This window comes from Dipodomys spectabilis, unplaced genomic scaffold (assembly GCF_019054845.1).
Source record: "Dipodomys spectabilis isolate Male_0828 unplaced genomic scaffold, ASM1905484v1 ptg000066l, whole genome shotgun sequence".
NCBI lineage: Eukaryota > Metazoa > Chordata > Mammalia > Rodentia > Heteromyidae > Dipodomys > Dipodomys spectabilis.
Window position 1 is genome coordinate 3,819,924 of NW_024870743.1, and position 27,588 is coordinate 3,847,511.

General features: G+C 37.4%; 1 protein-coding gene across 4 annotated transcripts in view; it reads right to left on the bottom strand.

Annotated features, from left to right (window-relative positions):
• The window catches only part of Kidins220 (kinase D interacting substrate 220), a 93,707-nt gene that overhangs the window by 44,684 nt on the left and 21,435 nt on the right, over positions 1–27,588 (bottom strand). For 2 of the 4 annotated variants that reach the window (XM_042680737.1, XM_042680735.1), the window contains exons 6-22: positions 27,387–27,485; positions 26,027–26,125; positions 24,659–24,856; positions 22,683–22,781; positions 19,363–19,461; positions 18,247–18,345; positions 17,078–17,255; positions 14,441–14,605; positions 13,626–13,805; positions 12,069–12,234; positions 9,641–9,792; positions 9,227–9,516; positions 7,514–7,654; positions 6,551–6,794; positions 6,296–6,387; positions 4,822–4,966; positions 807–969 (exon numbers count right to left, since the gene is read on the bottom strand). In XM_042680737.1, the coding sequence (XP_042536671.1) occupies positions 807–969; positions 4,822–4,966; positions 6,296–6,387; positions 6,551–6,794; positions 7,514–7,654; positions 9,227–9,516; positions 9,641–9,792; positions 12,069–12,234; positions 13,626–13,805; positions 14,441–14,605; positions 17,078–17,255; positions 18,247–18,345; positions 19,363–19,461; positions 22,683–22,781; positions 24,659–24,856; positions 26,027–26,125; positions 27,387–27,485 (2,609 nt within the window). Of the gene's footprint in view, positions 1–806; positions 970–4,821; positions 4,967–6,295; positions 6,388–6,550; positions 6,795–7,513; positions 7,655–9,226; positions 9,517–9,640; positions 9,793–12,068; positions 12,235–13,625; positions 13,806–14,440; positions 14,606–17,077; positions 17,256–18,246; positions 18,346–19,362; positions 19,462–22,682; positions 22,782–24,658; positions 24,857–26,026; positions 26,126–27,386; positions 27,489–27,588 lie in introns of all 4 variants that reach the window. The other 2 variants (XM_042680736.1, XM_042680734.1) reach the window with 1 other exon arrangement.

Below are 27,588 nucleotides of genomic sequence, written 5' to 3' on the forward strand. Positions count from 1 at the left end.
GCTAGCCTTGAGCTGAAGAGCTGAGGGACAACACTCAGGCCCAGAGTTCAGGCCCCACGACTGGACCCCCCAAACAAAAAACAAAAACAAAGCAGAGAATTTGAAAATCTTTCATTTTCTAGAAGTGCATGTAAAGGTGTCCCAAGGAAAGTGAGGCTGCTAAAGAAATTAGTGCTGTTTAAAGAAGCCAAGTCTTCTGCATTAGGACTAATTTCAACTCATTAGAAAGTCTATTTTAAAAAGAGTTCTCCAGAGTGTCCCACTCCCACAAACCCACCTAGAGAAATATTTTCCTGAGTTCAGCTGTCTGGGGAATCCTGGGACTTGAACTCAGGGTCTGGGTGCTGTCCCTGAGTACTTTACCACTTGAACCACAGCTCTACTTCCAACTTTTTTTTGGTGGTTAATTGGAGATGAAAGTCTCAAGAACTTCTTGCCTGTGCTGGCTTCGAACTGTGATTCTCAGATCTCAGCTTCTTGAGTAGCTAGGAGTACAGGCTACCTGTGTTCATCTAGCAAGTGTTGATAATTACAGTGCCCAGGATATGACAGACCAGACATATTTATTCAAGAAATAATGCTTAGTATTTTACTATAAAATGAAGGGAAATACCACTCATCTATCTCATAAGATGATTTCTAAAAGATCAAAGACCAGAAGTATAAATTAGTGAGAATGCATTCAGAAGTATAAAAGCACACACTTTATACTTACTATTTTTATTTGTTTGCTTTTCTATGTATTTTGTTTTGTTTTGAGACTCAACCCAAGATGAAGTTAAATACAAAGATGTCACACTAAGTACCTTTCATAGATGGTTTTTAATGTCAGTTGATCTGGGACACCTTCAGTTTCTTCCAAATATAATATTAGCCATGAAGTCCGATATGGCCACTGCTCAGTAAGGTTGATCCAGCTGGCAAGCCTGTCCCAGTTGAAAGTAATCTGATTGGCTCTCAGTAACCGCCCTGTAAGGAATACAAATACATGTTAAAATTAACAGTTGTATAATACTATGTTAAGTAAAACATTCAGCAAATTCACAAATAGTTTAACTTAATTTTTTTTAATTTGGCATTTGATTACACTACAAATTTAAATCTAGTGTTTTATAATTTCTAAAATCCTGGTTTTTGAAGATAATGACAGAGGCAGGTGTGGTGGTGCATGCTTGCAATTCTAGTATTCAGGAGGCTGAGGCAAGAGGATTGTGAATTCAACCTTGTCTCAAAAAGAATAACGTCAAATAAAGATTCTAAAGCATCAGAATGATTCTACTTAATTCTAAAGTTATCTTTTATTTGATTTGCTATTGTTGCTTCTTTCAAACCATGTATCACAGTCTCAATGCTGCCCACAAACATATAGTAGAATATCACTTCACCCAGGGAAATACTACTGCTAAGCCTTAAAGAGATCTAAACACATTGGTCCATTCTTTATTATGGATGCATGTACAATCCCAAAGACTTCCATTTTTTATGCACTAATAGCAATTTGTGTCAGTAACCTAGCAACTTAGTTACAATATTTTTTAAATGTATATGTGTATATTTAATCAAACCACCCTGTCTATTTGTAGGGTTTTCTGGAAATTCTAATTCAGTGTTCTACCACTGGGCATGCTTACATGTGGACAGTTGCTACTGTCACACTTTCAGTACCAAGGCTTCCTTTCATTCATAATCATTACACTTCATTATAATCAGTTTCACCTTGATTTGGTAAAGATACAATTTGCTGATATTAGTTTTTTAAATTTTAAACATGGACTGTTTTATTTCGTTGTTACCAGTTTATTATGTAACTGATATAAGGTAGCTACTTATTTTTGATTCACATTAGAGTTATTTCTTTCCCTACTACTAACAACTATAGATGTGTTACTCCCGCATCTTCAGATTCCCTTCTGTCAGCAAATCTACTTATATATGCAAACTATGCTTTTATCTCTGAATGCTCTTTTTCCAGTAGATGGGATCTGGTCTGTTAGATCAGTGACAGGGTTTTGCCTTCCATCCAAGTGAACTTTGATACTCATACATGTATCATAAATAGTGATGTACAAATGTTGAGGATAAAGTGCTTTTAAAGAACATATGGCTTTCACAATGTCTACTCTCAGGAGAACACATAAAAGTTAAACAAAAGTCTATGAAATGAATTTATCATAAATCATAACAAGAGACAATCTCTCTATTAAGCAGAATAGGTCAATGTAGAAGTAAATGAATAAAAAACAGACAATGAAAAGCAAAGCATTAAAACATGCTTGCAACATGGATGACATACTTCTAGAACTTTTAAACTGAAGGCAAAAACTGGTAAGAACTTTGAGGACTGAATTGGAGGACCAGATTATGATGGTGAAGAAATAAGAAGAAAACTGTAAAACTATAAGGCAAGGGCTATGCTGGAGATACATATGAACTACTTCATGAAAAGAAAAAAGCGAGTACCAAATCTAAAAGCAGCTGCTAAATCTTCTAAATAATTTTTAGAACCAAGTCATGGAAGATGAGTTAGTTTGATATCACTTGCCACTATTCTTCTTCCAAATTTCAACAACACTGCCTTCTAGTTGTTCATAGAATCCTACCTTGGATCCTTTACATTTGCTGTTCTTTTTGCTTAGAATGTTTTTCTCCAGATATACATAAAACTTCCTATGTCATTCAATTTTTAGTAATCCACAAAGTGACACAGATATTGTTGTGGATACTGAGGAAATAGCAAAACAGACAAAAATCCTTGCCATTTGTGTTTTATGTTCTACTCATGGGAGAGACAGATAGTAAAACAAAGTGATCGTGAGTACATTAGTGAAACAAAGCAGGGTAGGAATAAAGCAAGGACTACCAGAGATAGGTAGTTTTGTTTGTGCAAAAAGATCTCATTGAAAGCAGAGACTTAAAAAGAAGTAAGAAAAACCACAGTGCATGTATCTAAAAACTAACCATAGCAAGCATGGCAAATGAAATTTGGTCGGTCAGCCAGGCCACACCAGTGGTTCACACCTGTAATCTCCACTACACAGAAGGCTGAGATCTAAAGATCATGGTTTGAAGCCAGCCAGAACAAGAAAGGCTATGAGACTCTTATCTCCAATTAGCCACCAGAAAACAAAAAAGTAGTGCTGTAGCTCAAAGTGGTAGAGCACTAGGCTTCAGTGAAAAAACTCAGAGACAGTGCCCAGGCCTTGAGGTCAAGCCCCACAACTGACAAAAAAAAGAAAACAGAAAAAAAAAAAAAGAAAGAAAATTGGTCTAAATAGAAAAAAAGAGCTACAAGAACTGTGGCCAAGAGCATTCTAATACTAAATGGTAAGTGGGGATGAAGAATAACCACAGCATGCAGGAGGAAAGCACAGTATGTGCTGCACTTGGAAGGCAGAGGAAGAAAGCAAGTGTGACAAGGAGAACTGATCAAAACATTGCTAAGGGGCTGGGAAGGTGGCTCAGTGGTAGAGCGCTTGCCTTGCATGCATGAGGCCCTGGGTTCCATTCCTCAGCACCACATAAACAAAAAGAAAAAAGCTGAGAGTGGCGCTGTGGCTCAAGTGGTAGAGCGCTAGCCTTAAGCTGAAGAGCTGAGGGACAGCACCCAGGCCCAGAGTTCAGTCCCCACGACTGGACCCCCCCCCCCCCAAAAAAAAAAAACAAAAACATTGCTAACTGCTGCTGATGGGGTCAGATACGAAGATTAAGGTTTGACCAATGGACTTCTAAAATATGGCAGCTACTGGTGACTTGAAAATATAATTTTGCTGAGAGCAAAAGAGACTTGGAGCGAATTTAGAGGGATTAGAGGAAAACAACAGGAAAAACAGGGCAGTAACTAGAGGTAGAGGCCAAGTCCAGAGAAGTTCTTGGGAGGAAAGGACTGCCTAAGTACTATCTCCATTTCACTATCCTACATGACATCCACCTTCAGGCTTCCCACTTGAGAAAGGGACTTGATCTTATTCACAGCTTAATTTCTGAAAATGATACTAGGCACAGAGACTTACCACACATTTTTTAATGACTATCTAAATGTTATCAATAATATAGTGAAACAATTCCATGATCAAACAATTAAAGTGTGATGAGACCTTATTTAATTTTCAAAAATATATCAAACACAACTTTATGTATAATAAAATTCAGAGCATGAACCCAACCTTAGTATGAAACACAATTCTGCATAACACAATTCCTTACATTTAATACTGGGACATACTACAAAGTACCAATCAATAATGTACAGAGTAAGAAACCCATTTTATTATCTAAATTACAAGTTTTATGTGATTGCTGTAAGTCTCAATATGGTAGAGGACAGAATTCCATGCAAAGAATCCAGTCAGAAGGCAATAATCCTCCATTTTGTTGTAAATGTTTTTAATTCTAAATATCATAGTAGTATGTACAATCTGAATGTTCATATTTTAGATTTTAAGTTAACTATATTCGGTTATATATATTAACATAAAATTATCTTTAAACACAGAAATAATATAAAACTGAGATGAAGTGAAAGATTTTTAAAACCATCAAATTTTAAAACAATAGTGTACACTAATACTGATTTTTGCCATCAACTAACACTGACTTCATCACTTAACACAAATAAAACTGATATCCAACAATGTAAGCATAAAGACAGGATAACCCTTTGTTTCTGCAATTAAATTGCTTTGTTAATTTTAAAGCTTATTTTCAGAGCTGGTGTGTTTCTCATGTTGCTCACCTAGCATCTGGAAAGCCCGGAGATCCTGCCCTAGCACCACAAAAATAACATCAAGCTTATCATCTACTACAGATAATAACTAAAATCACCTGTGACAGAAACAATATTGAGTAATCTTCTCATGGTCTGAGGGCTGATGTCACTGAACCAGTCCTCAGTAACCAGCAGCTTTGTGAGATCAAAGGACATCTGCCGCGTGATTGTCCTCTGCATCTGCCTTCTGCGGTAAGTGTCCTGAAACAGAGCAAACCCACACAAGTCTGAGAATACAGGCTTTATAAGGTGTCTCAATCAGTGGCAGAAGAAGAGTACACATTACCATTCCTGAGGCAGAAACTTGATAGAGTAGTTATAAAGTATTATGAGTGGCAACTGCATCAAATGCTTTGTCTTCAGTGCACTGAAGTTTGCACTTTTATAGTTTACATTTATTAGTGAAATTAATTTCACATTAAAAACAAACAACATTGTGCAAAGAAAACTATATTCACATCCTGGGGAGATTTAATACTTATAAAAACCTAGAATAATATGGCAACTAAGCCCATCTCATTTTAAGGATTCAGTATTTGATTTTTAGGTAATTTTAAAGTGTGTGACAATTATATCACAAGCCTAGCCACTTTAATGATCCTTTTACCTCTGTAAGAATTAAAAAGCACTCCACAGGGTGGAATGGAATGATAATTCCATCTCAGAAGAGGAGACCCTGCACAACAAAGGTGTATCCTTATCTAAGGTCAAGGTGCAAGGGAAAGGTGAAGAGTCTAGCCTCCCAGGAAAGAAATTCAAAATGGCAAATCACACATTCCTCTGAATTTAGTGCTGTCAACTGTCATTCAGCGTATCAACTTTACAACCACACCTGTAAAGGATAGAGGCATAAGACTGAAAGATCGACTGTCATCAAAATCACTTCGTTTTTAAAAAGTAAAATGTTCAAATTTAATGACGGCAAGTCAAAAAGAAACAATAGCTGTTCCTAAACAGCAGTATCAAGATAGGAGCATGTTGGAGGAGAAACCTGCGGAGTCTAGGAAAGCTAGAATCACTAAGTAGAGGGAGAGTTTCCACCCTGCCAACATTAGGCAAGGAGGGAGGCCAGAACAAAGACAAATCCACAAATTTTTGCATACCATCTTCCCCATTTACAGCAATGAGGACAACAGGCATAATCTGGACATGTTCAGGAATGAATACATGCATCTTTTGATTAAAAATCTCATTCAGGTTTTGATCCAACTGAGATCTGGGTTAGCACCTGGGCTGAGAACAGGCTGGGAGAGACAGGGACTCCTCCTTTGTTTCAAAGGCGGTTATGGCTGTAAATGAAGACACTTCCTGAAACTCCCAAAGCTCAAGAAATCCAGTAATAATGTTTGTCAGAAGAGTTTAATACAATATTTACAAAAGACTAGGTTGCATCAACTTAACTCTACTTGAATAACTGCAATACAGATACATAACTAAAATGAATCAGGCCTAGAGGTACAGTCAGTGCTTTCAAAGGGAAAAATTTAAATTAATTAGCTAATTAAATTAATAAAGCAAATGACATCTTACCCGTCTATTGAGGGCTGTCTTGCTACCAAGTTTTGTCATCTCCCCACCTAGGCTGTTCTGTGAAACTCTTCGGTCAGCATCTTCCTGTATCCCTGAAAAAACAGATCAAGAAAGCAGCTTGTGCAGAGTTCTGTCATGTATAATATTCAAGTGATGTGACATACCAATGATATTTTTTTAAGATAAAGAGAGATACCATAAAAAAAAAACTTCAAAATGACTTTGAACATAAGTCTTTAGGAGCTGGATCTTTACCTGTAGCATCTGAGCAAGAAATGTCCCCATTTGTTGCTGATGTTACCAGAAATTTCCTTGCATTGCTGAGTCCTCGACTATTGAGGAAAACAGGCAAATGAACTATATTGCGCATATAGTCATGCCCATTTATATTTGAATCACGAAGAACACTATTAAGGTTTTGGTTAATGGCCTTTATGATAATATGTGGATCACTCGCAAAAATGGCAATAAATGGGCCTTTTGAAAACAGAACTCTGACCTGTGGGAGAGAAAAAAAAATGTATAGTTGTGAGACAAATTTTAAATTGTCCAAAATAATAAAATATCTTTTTGAAATCTATGCTATTCTTTAGTGACTATGCTAAAAGTAGACGTTTTCCATCAAAATTTATTCTATTTAATCTGGGGTCGTCACCACCTGACAGTAACAAACCCTGACAAGAAAACAATTATCAGATAGGGTTGAGAAAGATTTGGAAGGAAAGGTATGAAGTTACATAGTACTTACGAACTGATTTGCTGTTTGAAACCCCTTGGTACAACTACTTGAGATATTTGCTATCCATACAATAAAGATCAACACACAGCAAAATATATGTGAGCACATGTCCTAGGCACACTGGTCTTGGCCCACAGTTATGGCATAGTTACAAAGAGCTTCCAAGTTCTCTGGATTCCTTACCATATTGTGGAGTATAACCATAACTACCTGCAAAGTACAGCTGGTGCCACACCTGCCCCGAGAGATGCTCCATTTGGCTTTCACCTCACACTGTCATTAACTCAAATCATTTAATTGTCTTCATGATGAAACATTTACTCTTGTTACTCTTTTTCTACACAAAGCATAGTTGCTTTTGTGAATGAAAATTGACTAGAAAAACCAGGAGTACTCAAACAGTACACTGTGTGGTCATGCATCCTTCCTCTGCCACAAAGTAACAAGGACAAGTTTGGAAATGCTTGAGACGTATTTACCGTGTCCAGCATCTGAAGGACTTTGTCCTGCTCACAGGCATCTAACCCATCAATGATAACCACCAGCCTGGTCTGATTCTGAGTGAAGCTATCGATGGTTTTTGCCATCCTGGCCATCAGCTCCACTTCACACTTGAGAACCTACACAAAGCACAGAAGACATGAGAACATTAAACATGACTCTTGAGAAGGTAAAAAGTCATATCCAACAAGAAGAAAAGAAATTCAAAGTCCTTGTCCCAGCTGAGGTTCCACCTCAAGCTGAAGGGAATGTTTCACTGTTTGCAAGGTAACTACAGATAAATCAGACCACTTCATCTTCAGCATGTCAGGACAGAGTGGAGGCTGTTATGATTTACTTGCCAAAAATCAGAGGCTCTGAATACCCAAAGACTTGGAATTGGATGCTGAATTTTACACTACTGTTAGTTCCCTAGTAGCCTCTGACCTTGATGAAATGAGGAGCCTGTAGAACTCTTGAAACCTCTTGGGTGCAAGGTATGGTCTGGAGTGGGTCCCATCCCCATGTCCTCCCAGGTAGCTACCAAGGTTACAGGTACACACTATAAGGCCTTGTTCAATTTGGTAGTTTTAGACAAAACTAAACTAAAAATCATTTTCCTTGGTATTTACCAAAAGGAGCTGAAGACATGTCTACAGAAAAACCTTCACACAGGTTATTTACAGTAGCTTTATTCATAACTGCTAAAACGATGCAATAAAGATATCTTCAATGGATGAACACTCAGGCACTAGAATATTAGTCAGTGTTAAAAAGATATGAGGTCTGAAATTGTGAAAAGACTGGAGGGAATGCGAATGTGGATTACCAAGTAAAAGCAGCCAATCTGAAAGCGCTGCAGAGTATATGCTTCCAACTACATGATATTCTTGAATAGGCACAAGTGTGGAGAGAGTAAAGAGATCACTGAAACTCAGGGTTGGAGGATCTAAAGAAATGATGGGTGAAGCAGAGGCTTTCATGACAATGATACTATTTCATGACATGATACTATTCTGATGGAAATATCTTATCACACATGTCCAAACACACAGGATGTATAACCAAGAATAAACCCTAGTAAATTATATCACAGGGAATCGTAATGGGTCACTGTAGACTCATCAACTGTAATGAATGTACCATTCTGGTTAAGGGTGTTGATAATAGTCATCTCTGTACATGTGGGAGGGCAGGTCATATAGGATATCTCTGTATGTTCTCTGAATTTTCGTACAATCTTAAAACAGCTTTTAAAACATGGTCTTGAAGCCAGGTACCAGTGGCTCACACTTGTAATCCAGCCACTCAGGAGGCTGAGCTCTGAGGATTGCAGTTCAAAGAAAAGTCCATGACATTCTTACCTCTAATTAGTCACACAAAAAGCCAGAAGTAGAGCTGTGGCTAAAGTGGTGGAGTGCCTTGAGCAAAAGAAACTCAGGGAAACCTCAAGCCCTAAGTTCAAGCTCCAGGACAGGCACAAAATAAAAAGCAAAACAAAATATAGTCTTGAATAACAGCTAATTAAACTCAACAAAATCCAACAGGTCTAGAGATGTAGCTCAATCTCCATCACTGAAACACACACAAACACACACACACTTCATCCATCACCTTAACATTCACAGAACACATTCTCTAAAGCCCAAGTGAGCATGGTTGTGGTAGTAGATACACATTAAAATTCTTTGTAATAGCTAAAGAGCACTTACTTTCATGAATCCTTCACTTTTCAATTTGTGCAGTTTGGAGGCGGCACTGTGGAGGCGTTTTCTTTGAGAATTCAGGAGCGAGTCCAACACTTGCCACCATGTACGACAGTTCAGCACAAAAGCCAACCCCACTATAGATCCAATTGCTATGAGGACAGCATTGACGGTCAGATGTTTTGGGTCAACTCTGAATATGGCCAGGAGAGTAATTCCAGCAATGATGCAACCCAAGATAAAAAGGAAGATGATAAAAGATGGGAGACAACATGTTTTTTTCCACTTCTTTTTACCTGTAATACAACAAATGGTTTTTTTTTAAACAATAATGCATCATAGCATCTGGTGACTATAATGTTTATTTACTGCATCCTCACCCCCTGGACACACACAACAAAAGAAGAAAGAAAATCCTACCCTGAGAATCTTCAGTCTTGAATACTCGAAAAAGCCTGGTTGCTAAAAAGCCAAACTCTCTCTCACAAGCATCTGAGAGGGTTGCAATCATTTCAGCCAAGGACGTTTCTCCACCTACACTGGACAGCCTATTGTAGTCTGTAAACAAAAACCTTGGGAAAAAAACAATCAAAACATTACTCAACTACCTAAAGCAACAAATAACCTGAACATATGTCATTCCCATTTGCTCTATACTTTCTTGATGTTGCTTTCAAAGTTCTGAGCACAGAAAGACCTTGGACTTAGGCACCCTCTACTTTCAACATCTTACACTATTCTCTTAGAAAAAAACATTAACAAAAGTTAATGTATACAAAGTAACTCTAAAGGCAGAAGGAAGAAAGCTATGGCAGAACTTTGATAAGGATTATCAGATACCTCAGCAGGCCGCATTGTAGAGTGATTAAAAGGCAGTGCTCCATGTCAAGATGACCCACAAACGTTGCACAAAGGAAGTTTTCTAAAACCAACTGAAGGCTTTAGAACGTGGGAAAATATTATAATCATAAAGAATTTTACTCCTAGTAATGTTATTTATAAACTAATTTTTCTAATATCTCATTTTATTTATAGCTTCAATACCTATGGATTTAGACATAGTTGTAAAATAGTCTTTTAACAATTCTTCTTAAAAATAACAGAATTATTTACACCTTGGATCTCAGAATCAATGCTGATTATTTGCTGGGGCTTGAATTCAGGGCCTGGGTGCTGTTCCTGAGAGGGTTTTTTTTTTGGCTCAAGGGTAGCGCTCTACCACCTGAGCCACCACTCCACTTCTGGCTTTGTTGTTGTTGTTGTTGTTAACTGGAGATAAGAGTCTCAATTATTTTATTCTATTCTGTATGTTTTCCTTTAAACTTCTCATCTTTAAATCCTTTTCCTAATAATTAATTCCCACCTGTTAATTATACTATTCCCTCAGAATTCATGGCTTTGTTGTTGTTGTTGTTAATTGGAGAGTCTCAATTATTTTATTCTATTCTGTATGTTTTCCTTTAAACGTCTCATCTTTAAATCCTTTTCCTAATAATTAATTCCCATCTGTTAATTACACTATTCCCTCAGAATTCATGGGAGACTGATTTTTAGGACCAGTTCAAGTCCGTCATATGAAAGAGCACAAGCTGGGTGCCAGTGGCTCAGACCTATAATCCTAGCTACTCAGGAGGCTGAGATATGAGGATTGTGGTTCAAAGAAAACTGAAAGTGACGTTGTGGCTCAGAGTGGTGGAGTACTATCCTTGAGTGAAAAGCTCAGGGACAGTGCCCAGGCCTGAGTTCAAGCTCTACAACTGAAAATAAAAAAGCCCAGTATTTGTATTCTTTGTTACCACTAGATTATTTATAACACCTACTACAACATAAAGCTTTTTCAGTAGCTCTTATAATACTATATTGTTTAAGGGAAAAGTCTGTGTATTTTCAGTACAGATGCAAATTCCTTTTTTAAACATGTTTTTTTTCGTGGTTGGTAGAATCTCAAGGTAGAAAATCCAGAGATATGAAGGCTGACTTTTCTTTCTTATACAGTTTTGAAGGTTTGACCTATTTTTTTTTTTATTTTAAATTACATGTATTTTATCTTACTAGAATTTGAAAGTTTTTCAGCTTTAGTGTCCTATTTTTTTTTTTTTTTTGCTAATTCTTAATGAAGTTCTTTTGCTTTTAATTTCCTAATTGCTTTTTTTTCATTTAACTTTTTATTTGAAGCCATAAGCAATTTTCTTTATTCCTTGGCCTAAGTGTTTTTCATCTTTGACATTTTCTCATAAATTTCCTAATAGATATGAATCATTTTACACAGACATGGAAATCCTTCAGCAATGAAGAGAGAGCAGTACAGACAAGGAAGCTGAGTGCTCGCAGGTTGCATGCTCATTTGAGGAGATGCCGGATCACTAGCCTAGAGCTCCAGACAGTAGGATCCCATTTTAATCCAATGTTCTTTTCAAATCGTGTCTCAAAGGATGTCTGCAGTAGTGGGATGTTGCTCAATGGAAGAGCACTTTTCTAGCTTGCATGAAGACCTTGGTTTGAGCACCAACTCTGCTTTGTGCTGCTCAAAAACAAACTTCAAAGGATGGTAACAGGTAACCAAAAGAGTATGTGTATGTGTGTGTGTATAGTAAGCTCAACAAATGAAATGTAGCAAATCAGAGTTAAACACTTTTTTTTAGAAAAAAGTGATGATGTACAAAGACAGATACACATTATGAAATGCATGAGCATATGTGTAAGCATGTTTAAATTTTATTTTATTTTTCATATAAAAGGTTCCTTTACCATTGTTTTTTGAAACACAGTGCAATGTAAACTTTATTAAGTAAAAATAATTTTTTCTTTATATTATTAGAAGTTGTCTCCAACAAAGGGAACAACTCACCTCACAGGTAAAGCTTTTGTCGTTTGCTCTGGCAATTCCGGTGGGTTCACGAACATCAACTTGAAGAGGAGCTCCAAATATCCAATATGTCTGGCCAATCTGGTACTGAGGACCCAGGCCCAGTTCCAACTCTCTCCTTCCCTTCGTCCACCAAAGTAAATGACAACTGAAATGCAGTTTTAAAAAAGTTATTGAAAACAATCATTAATCAGGCAGGTTCTTTTCTCCAAATAGTCAACTATTGAGTAATGACATCCAAATAGTATGATCTTTTTTTTTTTTTTTTTGGGTCCAGTCGTGGGGCCTGAACTCTGGGCCTGGGCGCTGTCCCTCAGCTCTTCAGCTCAAGGCTAGCGCTCTACCACTTGAGCCACAACGCCACTTCCGGCTTTTTTCTTATGTGGTGCTGAGGAATCGAACCCAGGGCCTCAGGCATGCAAGGCAAGCGCTCTACCACTGAGCCATCTTCCCAGCCCAAATAGTATGATCTTTAATGGTTCACATTCATTCCAATCTACTCCTCAAAGAATTCCTTAACATGGGCTGGGAAGGTGGCTCAGTGGTAGAGCACTTGCCTTGCACACATGAGGCCCTGGGTTCAATTCCTCAGCACCACATAAGCAAAAAGGAAAAAGCCGGAAGTGGTGCTCACTAGCCTTGAGCTGAAGAAATGAAGGACAGCACCCAGGCCCAGAGTTCAGGCCCCACGACCGGACCCCCCCCCCAAAAAAAAAAAAAAAAAGAATTCTTTAACTAACTTCTGAATCACAGAAAAGGTAAGTGAAAAAAATGCAAGCTAACTAAAATATGACCTAAGAATTACAGAAAGATAATGATTTAAATACAGTCCCATGGCTCAGATTCAAATGCTAAGCACTTCAAGGTTATTGATCAGTTTTGCAACTCTGAACTTGTAACTGAGGATACTCCCAATGGCAGGGATTATATTGTATTTTCTTCTTTGCGTTTAGATAAAGTAACCTTTTCTGTTATGGTCAAATGCTCTAGAACCAGACAGGGAAGGCTATAGCTTTCTCTTCAAAGAAAGATTTACAGCCAACTGCTAGTGGTTCATGCCTATAATCCCATATCAAGATAATGGTTCAAAGCCAGCCTGGGCAGGAAAGTCTATGACACTCTTATCTCCAATTAACCACCAAAAAGCCAGAAGTAGAGCTCTGGCTCAAGTGGTAGAGCATAAGCCTTGAGTGAAAAAGCTAAAGGAGAGTACCCAGACCCTGAGTTCAGCTCTAGTACTTGCCAACATAAAAAAAAAAAGATGTACATTTAAAGTAATTAATAGCCATACAGTAAATATAATAAATTAAAAGGAGTCCTGCTAAAATACTAACAAGTAATTTATTAGGTTCTAAAACTATTGCAGCCAGCTTATGGACCATGTTCCTGTAAACCAGTTTCTAAAATAGCAAATATCAATTTTCTTAGCCAAATTAGAAAAATTACATATAAGTTGTAAAAGGCAAACATGTTTTAAGTAAAACAATTAGTCTTAATATTTTTTCTTCATTTTCAAAGAAGATAAAAGGAAAGACTTACCAAAGAATATATATAAGAGAGCCAGGAAGCTCAATGACACAGCTATGCCAAGATTCAGGTCAACTGTAAAAGCAAACAGTAAGCCAAGCCCTCCACAAAGTAACAGGGTGAGAAATACAATAAGCCAAGAAAACTGAAAAAGAGGTTCAATTTGTTGTCCTGCAAATGTCTTCATTTCATCTGAAAGAGAAAGGAATATGAAGCCTTAATTCTGTGGTTTCAACTTGTTTCCTGTGGACACACCTACGTGCCTACCCACTGCCCCGCTTCATTCTAAGGAAGGATGCCCCAAACTCTTTCGCATATACTCTCATCTGTCAAGATTTTGTTGGTGTTTTGTCATTTGCATTATACAAATGATGTTTTGTTTCTGTGCGCAGAAAATAAAAGTACACCATTTTGTTTCTGTGATCTCATCTTCTTCCTCCAATGAGATTTAAGAACCATAGATCCCAAATGTGTGCTGATCCCAAATGAGCCCTCACTCACACTTTCTACAAAATGTGAGGCAATACTGAAACTTGTCCTGAGAATAAGCACAATTTTGCCAGGCAAAAGGGATGGGAGGCAGCTGTGTAGAAAGCAAGGCCTGGAAAAATGTCTGGTTGGCATATCCTCCTGTGAACCCAGCTAAGGGTTTGGCCTGATGTTAGAAATAAACTCAAATGACCATGAGGAAAACCGAGACCCACAAAACCCCAACCAATTTATTTCAGCAAACTGTGTCACACAAATACCTATACAGAGCTGTATTTTTTATTTACTTCAGAGAAAACATTGTTATGTGTACACAGACTTTGTACAAACATCTTTACCTTCCAGTTTCTTGAGTAAAAAGGATTTCCCACTTCCCCACTGTGCATATAAGCCCACACAAATGGGTGGCTGCATGGTAGGTTCACTGAGAATGTCTGCCAGGGCACTGCTATATAAATCATAACCAAGCATATCACCGTCTGTTTCAGTAGGAGACAAGTGTCCTGTAATTAAAAACATACCATATCCCTATGTTACACAGTGGCATTATTAGTAGAAAAGAATATCAATTTTCACTTCTTAATTATTAGGGGGAAAAACTTACTGTATACATTTAGATCTGTGTGAAAATAGGTTGAGAGTCTTTAAAAAATACCATATTTCATGGAACTTACAAGAGCTATTAGTTTTAAGATATATACTGGCAAATTGTGAAGGAGAAAAAGGAAAGTGAGGAAAATGAGGACAAGATAATAAATTTAGTATATATAACAAACACTTAAATAAAAAAAAAAATTGTATGCTGATGCCAGTAAATTGATGGCTTATGCCAGTAATCCCAGCTACTCAGGAGGCTGAGATCTGAAAATTACAGTTTGAAGCTAGCCCAGGCAGAAAAGTCCGAGAGACTCCATCTCCAATCAACCATCAAAAAGCCAGAAGTAGAGGTGTGGCTCTAGTGGTAGAGTAACAGGCATGAATGGAAAAATCAAATGAGAGCATGAGGCCCTGAGTTCAAGCCCTGGTATTAGCACACTGTTCACTGCAGCCCTAGTTGTTACCACAAAACAAGTTAGATTTTCATCAAAAGAGAATTGAAAGTATTATTAGCATCTATAATGAAAGATCATGGAATAATTAAGATTATGATACTAAATTATTAAAACTTTTTATAATATGGTATGATTTTATTTTTAAGTTTTAAAGCTATACATAAAGTAAAAAAAATGTAAAATTTTAAATAAAATCTGGAAGTCATTGAAATAATTTTAAGTTGGTGACAATAGGGAATGTGCATTTTCTACTAAATTCATGTCTTTTCTTTTTTCTTTCTTCTTTTGTGCTGGTACTAGGTCTTAAACTTACATTATTACTCAGCACTCTACTACTTGAGCCACACCTCCACTTCCAACTTTTTGGTGGCTAATTGAAGGTAAGAGTTGCACACTTTCCTGCTCAGGCTGGCTTTGAACCATGATCCTCAAATCTTAGACTCCTGAGTAGCTAGGATTACAGACATCATGAGCCACTAGCAACCAGCTCTTTACTCATGAAATTTAATGTGTATGTATTATTATTATGATTAGAAAAATGTTTTAAAATACAAAACTACCACTGGATGTAGTGCCTATACAAGGAGATTGCAAGAGAAGCTAGCCTATGCTACATAGCAAGACCCTATAAAATTAAATTAAAATATAAAATCAAATACAAAAACTCACACACATGTCAAAAGAAGATATGACTGAGAAGCCCAACAGGAAGGTGATGAGTCTACAATACCCTGCTGCTTTCTGAAACTAGTTATTTTTTTTTGTTCTCATAGAAAAGAATCTGTGTTTCAAAATACCACATGTGAAAGACTATTCTCATGTGCATCCTTTTCAAGTAACAAGTCTTTTACTACAATATTCAATATCCTAAATGTTACAGAGAACTCAAGAGATAAGAGAAGTCATTCCTGACCTAAAGAATGTGGTAAAATCTAGAGGGGACAAAATTTCAAAGAAATAGAGTAACAGTCACATATAATAAGTATAAGAAAGGAAAAATAGAGATCTGAGAATTGTGGCTTGAAGGCAGCCTGGGCAGAAAAGTCCCTGTAAGACTTGTATCGCCAGTTAACCACTCAAAAACCAGAAGTGGTGCTGTGACTCAAGTGGTAGAGTGCTAGCCTTGAGCATAAAGAGGCTCAGGGACAGCCCCCAAACCCTGAGTTCAAGCCCCAAAGCTGACAAAAAAAAAAAAAAAAGGAAAAATAAACACAAGTATTTAAATGAGACAAACATATTATCTAGTTAAATAGATTAAAAAGTCACAGAGGGCTGGGAATGTGGCTTAGTAGAAGAGTGCTTGCTTAGCATGCATCAAGCCCTGAGTTTGATTCCTCAGTACCACATAACAAAAAAGCCAGAAGTGGTGCTGTAGCTCAAGTGGTAGAGTGCTAGCCTTGAGCAAAAGAAGCTCAGGGTCAGTGCCCAGGCCCTGAAGTCAAGCCTCAGGACTGGCAAAAAATAAAATAAAAATAAAATAAATAATATAAAAAGTAACAGAAAAGGGAGGAGCTGACTAAGAATAAACTTTGAAGAGGTGATTTTAGTAAGTACAGAATATGCCTAGGATGAAGAGAGAACACAGCCAGTGGTGGACAAAACAAAAAGGCTGAGAACTACAAATGCTCAGAAAACAAAGCATGTTTGATAAAAGCACAAAGTAAACCTGATGGAAGAGCTTAGAAAAACAGGATGGATTTTTTAGGAGCATTAAAAGGTGGTTACTTAATGTGCTTAATTCAGAATACTATACTGCACTGCAAAAGACTCTTAGTGGGATTATTTTTTCACAAGAAAATAATAACTTGTTTAACTTTTATATTCTCCAGTTAAATGACAACTGAAGAAGTTGGCCTTTTGTTTTTCAACTTTTTGACACTCATTATTTCAAAGCTTAATTCAGAGATAAAATCTGATACTTACTGGCTCCAAATATCTGTGTTAAAATGCTTTTCTGATGGCTACAGTCAATGTTGTAAGGAGTCTCTCCTGCTTTGTTGGGCCTATAAAGTAAACGCCCATCTTTTGGATTTCTTAAAAGGAGCTCTGCCAGTTTCCGACTTCTTCCTCGGATAGCAATGTGCAAGGGAGTGTCCCCCTTCTGTAAAACAATGGCAAGTTACTCAAACTTCACATAGTGATATACAGTACAGACAGAGTGGTGTTTTCTGTAAAACTTTCACACTGTCATATAGGTAACTCAAACGTCACACAGTCATATACAGTATAGACAGAGTATTGTTTTTCATACTTCTATAGAACAGAAAATCTGAAACTTCCAAATTTTCACACCTAGTACATACATGCTATAACTTTTGATCTCCCTCCTTTCCATAATCCTTCTCTAGTTCTTCACCAGCTTTTCTCAGAAATGATTTCTTCCCAGCTCTCTAGAATATCATCCTTGTCCTCGCTGAACTTACTGAAACAGGAAAGCTGTACTTCCTCAGTACCCCTCTGTCATCCTAGCATTTACTGTCCAGGGACACCGACCACCCTCCTCCAACACTCCATCTGCTATCTCACAGCTACCTTCACCTCCTTACCCAGCACAGTAACCTTGTCAGCTCCCACAACTTGTCAACCATCTGCTAGTGTGGTGTACCCTTAAATTTGGAGTCCTTTGTGCCACATCTATCCTTTTCTCCACTACCATCTCTTCCACTATCCCTATCTTCTGGCTCCCCTAAGAGCAGCCTTCTTCCCTTATTAGTATCCATAACAAACACTAAGTAAAACTGTAAAGTAGAATAAAAAAACCTCTTTAGTCTATCAAGTATTCTGCCACATATTATACTTCACAAATATGTGAATCAATGACTCTAATCCCAACAAATAAATTCCCAGTTTTCAGCTACCCTGATTTCTTGTGATGCTAAATGAAAATGACCTGTAGGGTATGGTGGCACACACCTACAATCCACCTACTAGGGGAGTGGAGACAAGATTGAGGTTTGAGGCCGGCCCAAGCAAAAGCTTAAGACCTTATATTAAAAACAAACTAAACGCAAAAGGACTGGGGTTGAGTCCACTAGATGTGGAGGTCAGTCCACCAACAGCTCGCCAAAAAGTGTTTTCTCTGCAGGTTTTACCTTATCCGCTGCAGACACCTTAGCTCCTTTATCCAGCAGCAGCTCTACTACTTCAATATTTCTCATCTTGGTAGCCTTTATCAGTGGTGTTTCACCATCCTGCAGATACAGATAAGGTTTAACATTATACAAATGCAAATGACTAAAAGTATCTGACTCTTCTGTAGTCTACATTTAAAATATTCTTTAATTTACGTTTATTTTCAGAAACAAGTTTGCTGCACGTACGTTGATCTAGGAGACATACTGTAAAAATGATGAACATGGGGTCACAATTACTTAAGTAATGAGTACATTTTTCTTTGAACTCTGTTATCCCCTCCCTCATTTTCTCCAGTTTTCCCCTCACTTCTCCCCTCCCCACTCAAGTTGTAAAATTCATTTCTAACATAGTGTCCAGTGAGTATTACTGTTGCATTAGTTCAGCCTTTGTCCTGCTGTAAATGTAAATTCTGAAGGGAACTATAGGGATGGTAATGAAAGAATTTATTCCATCTCCTCCCATTTTTCATTATTGAAGGATATTTCAATTTCACACCATTTTATAATATTTTATGCACTGCCACAAAAAAAACTTAATGAGTTTTTTAGTGCCATGGGGTCTTATTGTCTCTATTTTTTTGTACACATAGCCAATGTAATTTTCAGCAGAAATGTAATTTTCAGTAGAAAAAACCCCCCTTCACATTGTAAAGAGGAAAACAGCTTGTTAGAATTAGATGGATGACTTTTACAAAAGGGAGTAGGTGCCTTGTTTAAATTATAATCCAATATAGTAATAGATTCATTAGTTCTGTATTTTGTAGTGAATAGTTTCATAGTCACCATTCTTGTGCAGGTTCCATATAATGTAAACAGAAATAAAAACACAGTGGTAAAAAATATTCTTTAAAAAGTTTTAAATTAACATGGAAAGCACTTTAAATATTGTAGAAAGGAGTTTATGAATACAGTGTGTTGATCAGTACCCCTCCCTGTCCACCCCTCCCTCACTTTCCTTAATTTTATAGGATATACATTGAATTTTTGACTATATCCTCCCCCACTTCTTTTCTTCATTCATCTATCCTCTCCTTTACAAAGGGAAAGTAACATTCCTCCTCTTGAAGACATTACCTTTGTGCATATTTCAGTGTCAGGATTGCACTGCAGGATATCTCTCACCATGGTTGCATTCCCCTTCTCAACCGCCCAGTACAAAGCAGTTTTATTGTCCTGTGTAATTAAAACACACCAATAAATATTTCCTATAAGATACAGTATGGACAAATGCTATTTGTAAATTACAGTTCTCTCAGAAGCCATTATAACAGGCAGCATGAAGGGAAGTACTGATCTGTATGTCATCTGGGATTTATTTTTGAGAAATTCTTTATGAAGAAGCCTAAGAAAACTTAATTATTACTTGACATTAAGAGTAACACTCCAATGTAATTAATAAATTACACTTCTGGAACTCAATTGATTTCAGGACCATGCATTGGCTTAGAAGGCATCACTGTCTGAACTTTGCAATCTTAGACCAGTCATATAAATATGCCAGCACACTCAGTCTTGGTTGGGAGTACAAAGATACCTATTAAAACTTTTACAGTTTTGTTTACTTCTATCCCTCTACTTAGATAAGTGAGGGTTTAGAGTGTAGAAAAAATTTAAATTTATTTTTATTCATTTATTTATTTGGTCAGTCGTGGGGCTTGGGAGCCCCACTCTGGGCTTGGAAGCTGTCCCTCAACTCTTCAGTTCAAGGTTATGCTCTACCACTTGAGCCACGGCACCACTTCCAGTTTTCTACTGGCTTATTGGAGACAAGTGTCTCATGGACTTTCTTGCCCGGGCTGGCTTTGAACCATGATCCTCAAATCTCAGCCTCCTGAATTGCTAGGATTACAGGTGTGGACCACCGGCGCCTGGCTAAAATTTTAAATTTAAGCTGGGAAGGTGGCTCAGTGGTAGAGCGCTTGCCTTGCATGCATGAGGCCCTGGGTTCGATTCCTCAGCACCACATAAGCAGAAAAAAAAAGCCGGAAGTGGCACTGTGGCTCAAGTGGTAGAGGGCTAGCCTTGAGATGAAAAGCTGAGGGACAGCGCCCAGGACCAGAGTTCAGGCCCACGACTGGATCCCCCAACAAGTTTTAAATTTAAATAAGTATAAAAAATAAATAAAACTTGTAATTCATCATTTGAAAAACTTTTGGTGTATTTCTTTTCTAGGTATATATATCACACAGTTAAGATGATATAGCTTTTTGTATCCATTTTTTTTTATTTGCACTTGTTTTTTTTTTATTGTGAAAATACTGTACAAAGGGGTTACAATTACATGGGCAAGATAATGAGTACATTTCTTATCAAGCATTGTAGCCTCCTCCTTTGTTTACCCTTCCCATCCCTTCCCATCCTCCCCCCTCCCCCCCACCCAAACCTCCCCCACCACTGTATCCATTTTTTTAACCTAACTTTACATTGTAAACATTTTCATATGATTGAAAAAAAAAACAACAACAAAAAAGAAAAAGAAAAAAAACAAACTGACCTAAGGAGTTTCACCTATAATATATAATAAGTAATTCTGCCCAAATTTTCTAAAGGTAATGTAAAATAATATATTTTGACATAAAGCATTATTACTGTTATCATTTTTGGCATTCCTTCTGCATCCTGTTCTGTCCTGATCAGATTCCTAAATGCAAAATCCAAAAAAGTTGTTCCACAACTGACCTGGCAAGGTGAGCTAGATAATCACAAAACCAAACTGACGCCAACACAGGGAAGCAGGACTGACAGATCAGTGGTATACAAACCTCCACCAAATATGGGAAAATGTGGTGCTCTGGGATGATTGCTCTACTTCTCTATTTCCATCTTTGCCCACCCCAGTATCCTCACCACCTCCACAACAAACTAACTTTAGGACAGTCCTCACTTGCCCGTTTTTTTGAATGTTCTCATATTATTACCATAGTTGTAGTCAAAATACCCATTCTTGCTCGCTCTTATAATGAAAATCCAACAATCTTTTAAAAGGCCTTTGAAAGCCTCTATTTTTGTGAACCCTCTTTCCCTACCTACCTGAAGACTCTCAGATTTGCTAGAGCATAAAACAAGAACCATAAACTCTCCAAAATTGAAATACAGTTTTCAAAAGCACTGTATTAAGCATAGAATAGATACATTATTTATTAAATTAGCTCAAAAATAGCTTTAGCTATAATAGATTTTTTAAAACCAAATATTAGGGAAAAAAAGCAGAAAAGTACTGTCATTTTAGGCTTCAAGAACATTTTTAGTGGGGGGAGGATGGGACAGGAAGGGGAAACAAAGGAGGAGGCTACAATGCTTGATAAGAAATGTACTCATTACCTTGCCCATGTAATTGTAACCCCTCTGAACAGTATTTTCACAATAAAAAAAAAATTTAAAAAAAAGAACTTTAAAAAAAATCTTAAGCTTTCAAAGTATTAGATAAATTTCTACTATTTGATGTTATCTAGATCTTATTTTACTATTTGTTTTGCTTTTCCTGAGTAAAAACAAATACTTTTATAGCTCTATGAGCTGTTTTGCTTTTCCTGAGCAAAAACAAATACTTTTGTAGCTCTATGAGCTGTGACTGCCTGAAGCCAAATCCATAGACACTGCCAAGTTGCCTAGGAAAGGCAGGCTGCATGGATGGGAAAGAGAAGACAAAACCATATGCTAAAGAGAGAAACTGGGGGGGTGAGGGGGGGCGACAGCAGCAGGGGGAGGGTGGGTGGAGGGGGGATGGTGTGGGGAAACAAAGGAGGAGGCAACAGTGCTTGATAAGAAATGTACTCATGGGCTGGGAAGGTGGCTCAGTGGTAGAGCGCTTGCCTTGCATGCCTGAGGCCCTGGGTTCAATTCCTCAGCACCACATAAGCAAAAAGATTAAAAAAAAAAAAAAAAAAAAAAAAGCTGGAAGTGGCACTGTGGCTCAAGTGGTAGAGCGCTAGCCTTGAGCTGAAGGACAGCGCCCAAGCCCAGAGTTCAGGCCCCATGACCAGACCCAAAAACAAAAAAAAAAGAAATGTACTCATTACCTTGCTCATGTAATTGTAACCCCTCTGTACAGTGTTTTCACAATTTAAAAAAAGTTATTTTTTTTTAAAGGCAAAAAAAAAAAGAGAGAGAGAGAAACACCTACCAAGGCCTCCCATCACAAACTGCCCATTTCAGGATGAATGGATCTGTATAAGCAAGGGACATTTGTGCTAAAAAGCTATCAATATTCAAGTTTACTTCTAGCTGAATTTAATCTGATGTGAATATTTATAAGATATAATAATAATCACAATAATAATATACCCATTAAATGTATTAGGTAAGCCTATCACCACAGGAAAGCTGGAATAATAACACTGTGGTCTGTTGACACACATCCAAGGTAACAACAGGAGCTGGATAATCACACCCACCTGTCCTCTAATGTCTATATCAGCATACTTCTGGAGGAGGGCACGAACAATTTCAACATGACCACCTCTGACAGCACCAATCAAGACAGTGTCCCCACTCTGAAAAGACAAAAACAAGATCAAATGGTGATGAAATGAGGATAATTTTGATATGTTAAAGTTTCTCACTATAGAACTGCTCAAAAACGTTCTTAGGAAAAGTGTCACAAACAGAAATAATAATAATAATAATAATACCTAATGTTAATAGTCTTCAGTGTAAGGAAAAGAGGACATTATGCCTCAAAATTAGAATCCATGAAATAAAAACTTAGCAAATCAAGTTAGAAAACCTAGTCTTTTGGAAGTTAATCTACCATTACAAATGTGAGTTAAATAAAATGAACATTGGCTTCAGTAAAGAGAAAATACATTTGGACATGACATAATAATTTTTAAAAACTTTGGGATAATGCTATATATAAAAGCCAAAGGGAGCCAGGTACTGGTAGCTCATCTCTGTAATCCTAGCAACTCAAGAGGCTAAGATCTGAGGACTGCTGTTCAAAATCAACTTTGAGACTCTTGTCTCCAATTAATTACCAAAAAAAGCCAGAAGTAGGGTAGAGTGCTAGTCTAAGCAAAGAAACTCAGGGACCTTGCTGAGGCCCTGAGTTCAAGTCCTAGGACTAACACACACACACATATATGCATATGTGCATAAATGCAAACATGCACATGTGTGCATGCACGCGCACACACACACACACACACACACCAATGGGAACTGTAACACTAACTCACTCTATCACTGGTTTTAGAGCCACATTTAATTAAGGGTGAGTATAGGTTTTCAGACTAGTGTCCATGGATATCTGGCTATTGGGCAGGCTCAGGCCAGTGGCACACAAGACAGTTTCCTCCTCCAGTGCAGATTCAAATGAAGTTCACTGTACCTCACCAATGTGCTAGAATCAACATACCCCACACTGAGAAGATTATACGTACTTATCCCTTCTACATTAGAGACTATAAAAATGCACTACCACCTTTAGCTTATTGGTTGAGATATGGGTCTCATTAACTTCTTGTCCAGGCTGGCCTCAAACTGTAATCTCCCTTACCTCTGCCTCCCAAGTAGCTGGAATTATAGGCATGAATTAGCATGTCCAGCAAATTATGAAACTTTTCAGTGTAAAGGAATTTCTTTAAGTCCCGATACAATGAATAGCACCAGCTATGACTAACAATATACACGAAGGACAATCACAAGCTGATTGTACATGTCACATTTTTTTTCTTTTTCTGGCAGTCCTAGGGTGTGAACACAGGGTTTCACGCTTGTTAGGTAGACATGCTACCATCTAAGCCACACCTCCAGTCTTTCGGCTTCAGTTATTTCTCAAACAGGGTCCTGCTTGTGGCCCAGGGCTAGCCCTGGATCATGACCCTGTCACCTATGCCTTCATTGTGGCATGGCTTACAGGTAAGGAACCCAAGTCCAGCCAAATGTGACATGTTTTCTTGCTTGCTTGCTTTTTCTTTTTCTTTTGTCAGTCCTGGGGCATAAACTCACGACCTGGGTATTGTCCTTAAGCTCTTTTGCTCAAGCAAGCACTCTACCACTTTGAGCCACAGCTCCACTTCCATGTCTCTGGTAGTTAACTGAAGGTAAGAGTCTCAGGGACTTTGCCACCAAGGCTGGCTTTGAACCTCGACTTCAGATCTCAGCTTCCTGAGTAAATATGATTATAGGTGTGAGCCACCAGCACCTGGCTAAGTATGATGTTTTTCAATAACAAAATTATTTAGGAAAAGTAACCAAGGACATTCTTCAAAAGGATTGAATAGTCTTAAACTTACGCATTTCAAGAGTAGAAACAAAACTTATAACAACTTTTGTGTTAGACATGAAGAAACTTTAAGGGATTAAGACGGAGCTAAGGTAATCTACCAGCCACTTTGCCACCAGAAGCAAATCTGAAACCCTAACTTACCCTATCAGGTATGTTCACGTAAGTCCCAGCGTCCAGCAGATCCTGTACAATCTCCGTGTGTCCTTCCTTGGATGCAATCATCAAGGCTGTATTTCCATCCTTATCAGTTAAATTCACATTTGGATTTCTCTTCAAAATTTCTTTTACTGACTGTGTGTAACCGCCTTTTACTGCCACAATAAGTGCAGTCATTGAATTCTTAAAAAAAAATTCCAAGAAATTAGTAAATTCTAGAAAACATGACTTCCTACAAACTAAGTTCTTTATCTCTTCTTCTTTCTCCTCTTTCTCCTATCCTTCTCTCTTAGTACTGGAGATCAACTGCAGAGTGCCTCAAGCATGCTAACAAGTACTATAAAACTGACTTACACCCTTTAGCCACTAAAAGTCTTTCCAATGGTAAGATTTCAAAATCAACAACTATATACCTACCAAAAATGGCTGGGAGTTGTACTTACGATTTTTAAAGAAATATGAATTCTCCAGTCATTAGGAAGAGTGGGAGGATTCAAGGCTTTAAATGAGACTTGAAACTGGATATATTTACAATGAACAGGCTCTCATGAGTGGAATGAAATAGAAACTAACTGACAGAATGACTAAAAATTAAACATGCTCTAAACTAAATAATACGAAGTAAGGTGATCAAGCATCAAACTAAGAATTCTATTTTTTCCCTCAGTATTGGGGACGAAACTTGGGGCCTCACATATGCTAGGCAGGTGCTACCTTGAGCCATGCCCTCAGTCCCAAAGTAAAAATTCTTTATGATAAAATTTATAGGAAAAACTAAAGTAAAACAGTGAATAAATACTGTCTAGCAGTGACCTAAAAACCCACTTTCAAAGAGGTTCTTATTTAAGTAGTTCTTTTAAAAACTGTACATTTAATTAGCTATCATTATCTCATATTAAAATAACATAGCCACAAAGACAAGTCACCCATACTGACAAACTCTCCTAAAAGGAAGTAGTGAAGGCGGGATATCTACATCTGCTAGGTTATACTACTATTTTAAATTTTTAAGGAAAAAGTATTTTAATAGAACATAAAAGCTCTTTTGACAATATTTGAAGACTTTTTCAAGCAGCTTATAGGATACTGAAAAATTATTGTTAATAGATTTGATCTCCCAAAATTTATGTGCATTAGCATGTACTTATTAATATCATTAAACATATAAACATGTACTTATCATACTTTTCTTAACGTAACATACTTAGAATAGAAAGAAAATATATGTTTTTCTAAATTAATACAATTTAAAAATTGGAAGTAAGTTTTTCTAGGCATATACCAAGTTAAAATGTTCTTTCTCTAAAACCAAAAACATCTCTCTACTACCAGGCTGAACACAAAAAAACTTACAGCTCCTTCTTGATCAACATCAGCTCCCATGGCCAATAAATGCTTTACACATTCCAAATGACCCTTTCGTGCAGCCCAAATCAAAGGAGTGGTTCCATACTGTTAAACAAGCATTTTAAACTATAATCAGATACATACTGAAGAAACTAGCTCAAAATATGAATTTTAACAAAATTAAATTTTCACTTAAGTACTTACATCAATATAATTTTAATCCTAGATAAATCCTATCTCTCTCATTTTCTTCCTCCTCCTGAATAGATGAATCACTGCACAAAATGCTTATTCTTTAACCAACTCTATCTATTTAACTTTTTTTTATTTATTTATTTTTTTTTGGGTCCAGTCGTGGGGCCTGAACTCTGGGCCTGGGCCCTGTCCCTCAGCAATTCAGCTCAAGGCTAGCGCTCTACCATTTGAGCCACAGCGCCACTTCCAGCTTTTTTCTTTTTGCTTATGTGGTGCTGAGGAATCAAACCCAGGGCCTCATGCATGCAAGGCAAACACTCTACCACTGAGCCACCTTCCCAGTCCCTATTTAACTTTTACAATCAGAAACAATTTTTCCATCACACAGCCACACAGCTTCTAATTTTCAACAAGCTTTCACTGTTTCTCATATCTTAGGAAAGACAGATGCAGCCTTCAATTCTTCTGAAGTCTGACAGCCTGATTATAGACTGTCAGGCTTTATCCTGAAACAGTGAAAGCCACCAAAGTTTTCCAAAAGAAAGATAAGATCATTACATAAGTACTTACTCAATTTTTGAGGTAAGTGCTAAGGGTTTTTAAACAAACAATAAAAGAAACAGAACATTTAGAACATTTTGGAGAGCTTTCTGGAGGCAGCATCAAATAAACTGGTCCTCCAGAATCAAAAGAAGCTGAGGAGGAAAGGGCATGACACCAGGCCAAGGGCAAGGGCTGCAGGAAACCACAAATCATTTGGCAGACTAGTATTCAAGTCTAGGGTACAGGCAGCAGGAGGAAGGGAGAGGAGGCTTATCTCCATTCATTACACCAGGGGCAGAATTTAGGGTTTTAAAGATGAGAAAGATAAGCAAATATGAATTTTAGAAAGCTTACTGTTATAACAACTTAGAGAAAATACATAGGACTGAAGGTGGAAAGAAATGAATTCATTCTACTGAGAATGATTAATAGGACACAATAAACATCAAAAAGACACCTGTAGTATGTAATACACATAAAGGTCCATCTATAAGCTATATGTCCATATAAAATACACTAATATACAAAATATAAAATACATTAGAGAAGATATATGAAAATGATTATAACTTAGACCTTTCATGCAGACTAACCCAAAGCGGAATACAGGTAGTTTTTGCCAACCTACCTTATCAGAGCAGTTGACTTTTGCCCCATTTTGCAGTAGAAGATGCACTATATCTGCATGGCCTCTTCCTGCTGCCCAAATGATTGGGTAAACACTGTACTGCTGGGATGGACAGGTAGGTGGGAAGGAAGAGAGGAAAGAAGGGGAAAACAGGGAGAAAACCAATCTTTTAGGTAGATATTTGTAACTATCGAGGTATTTT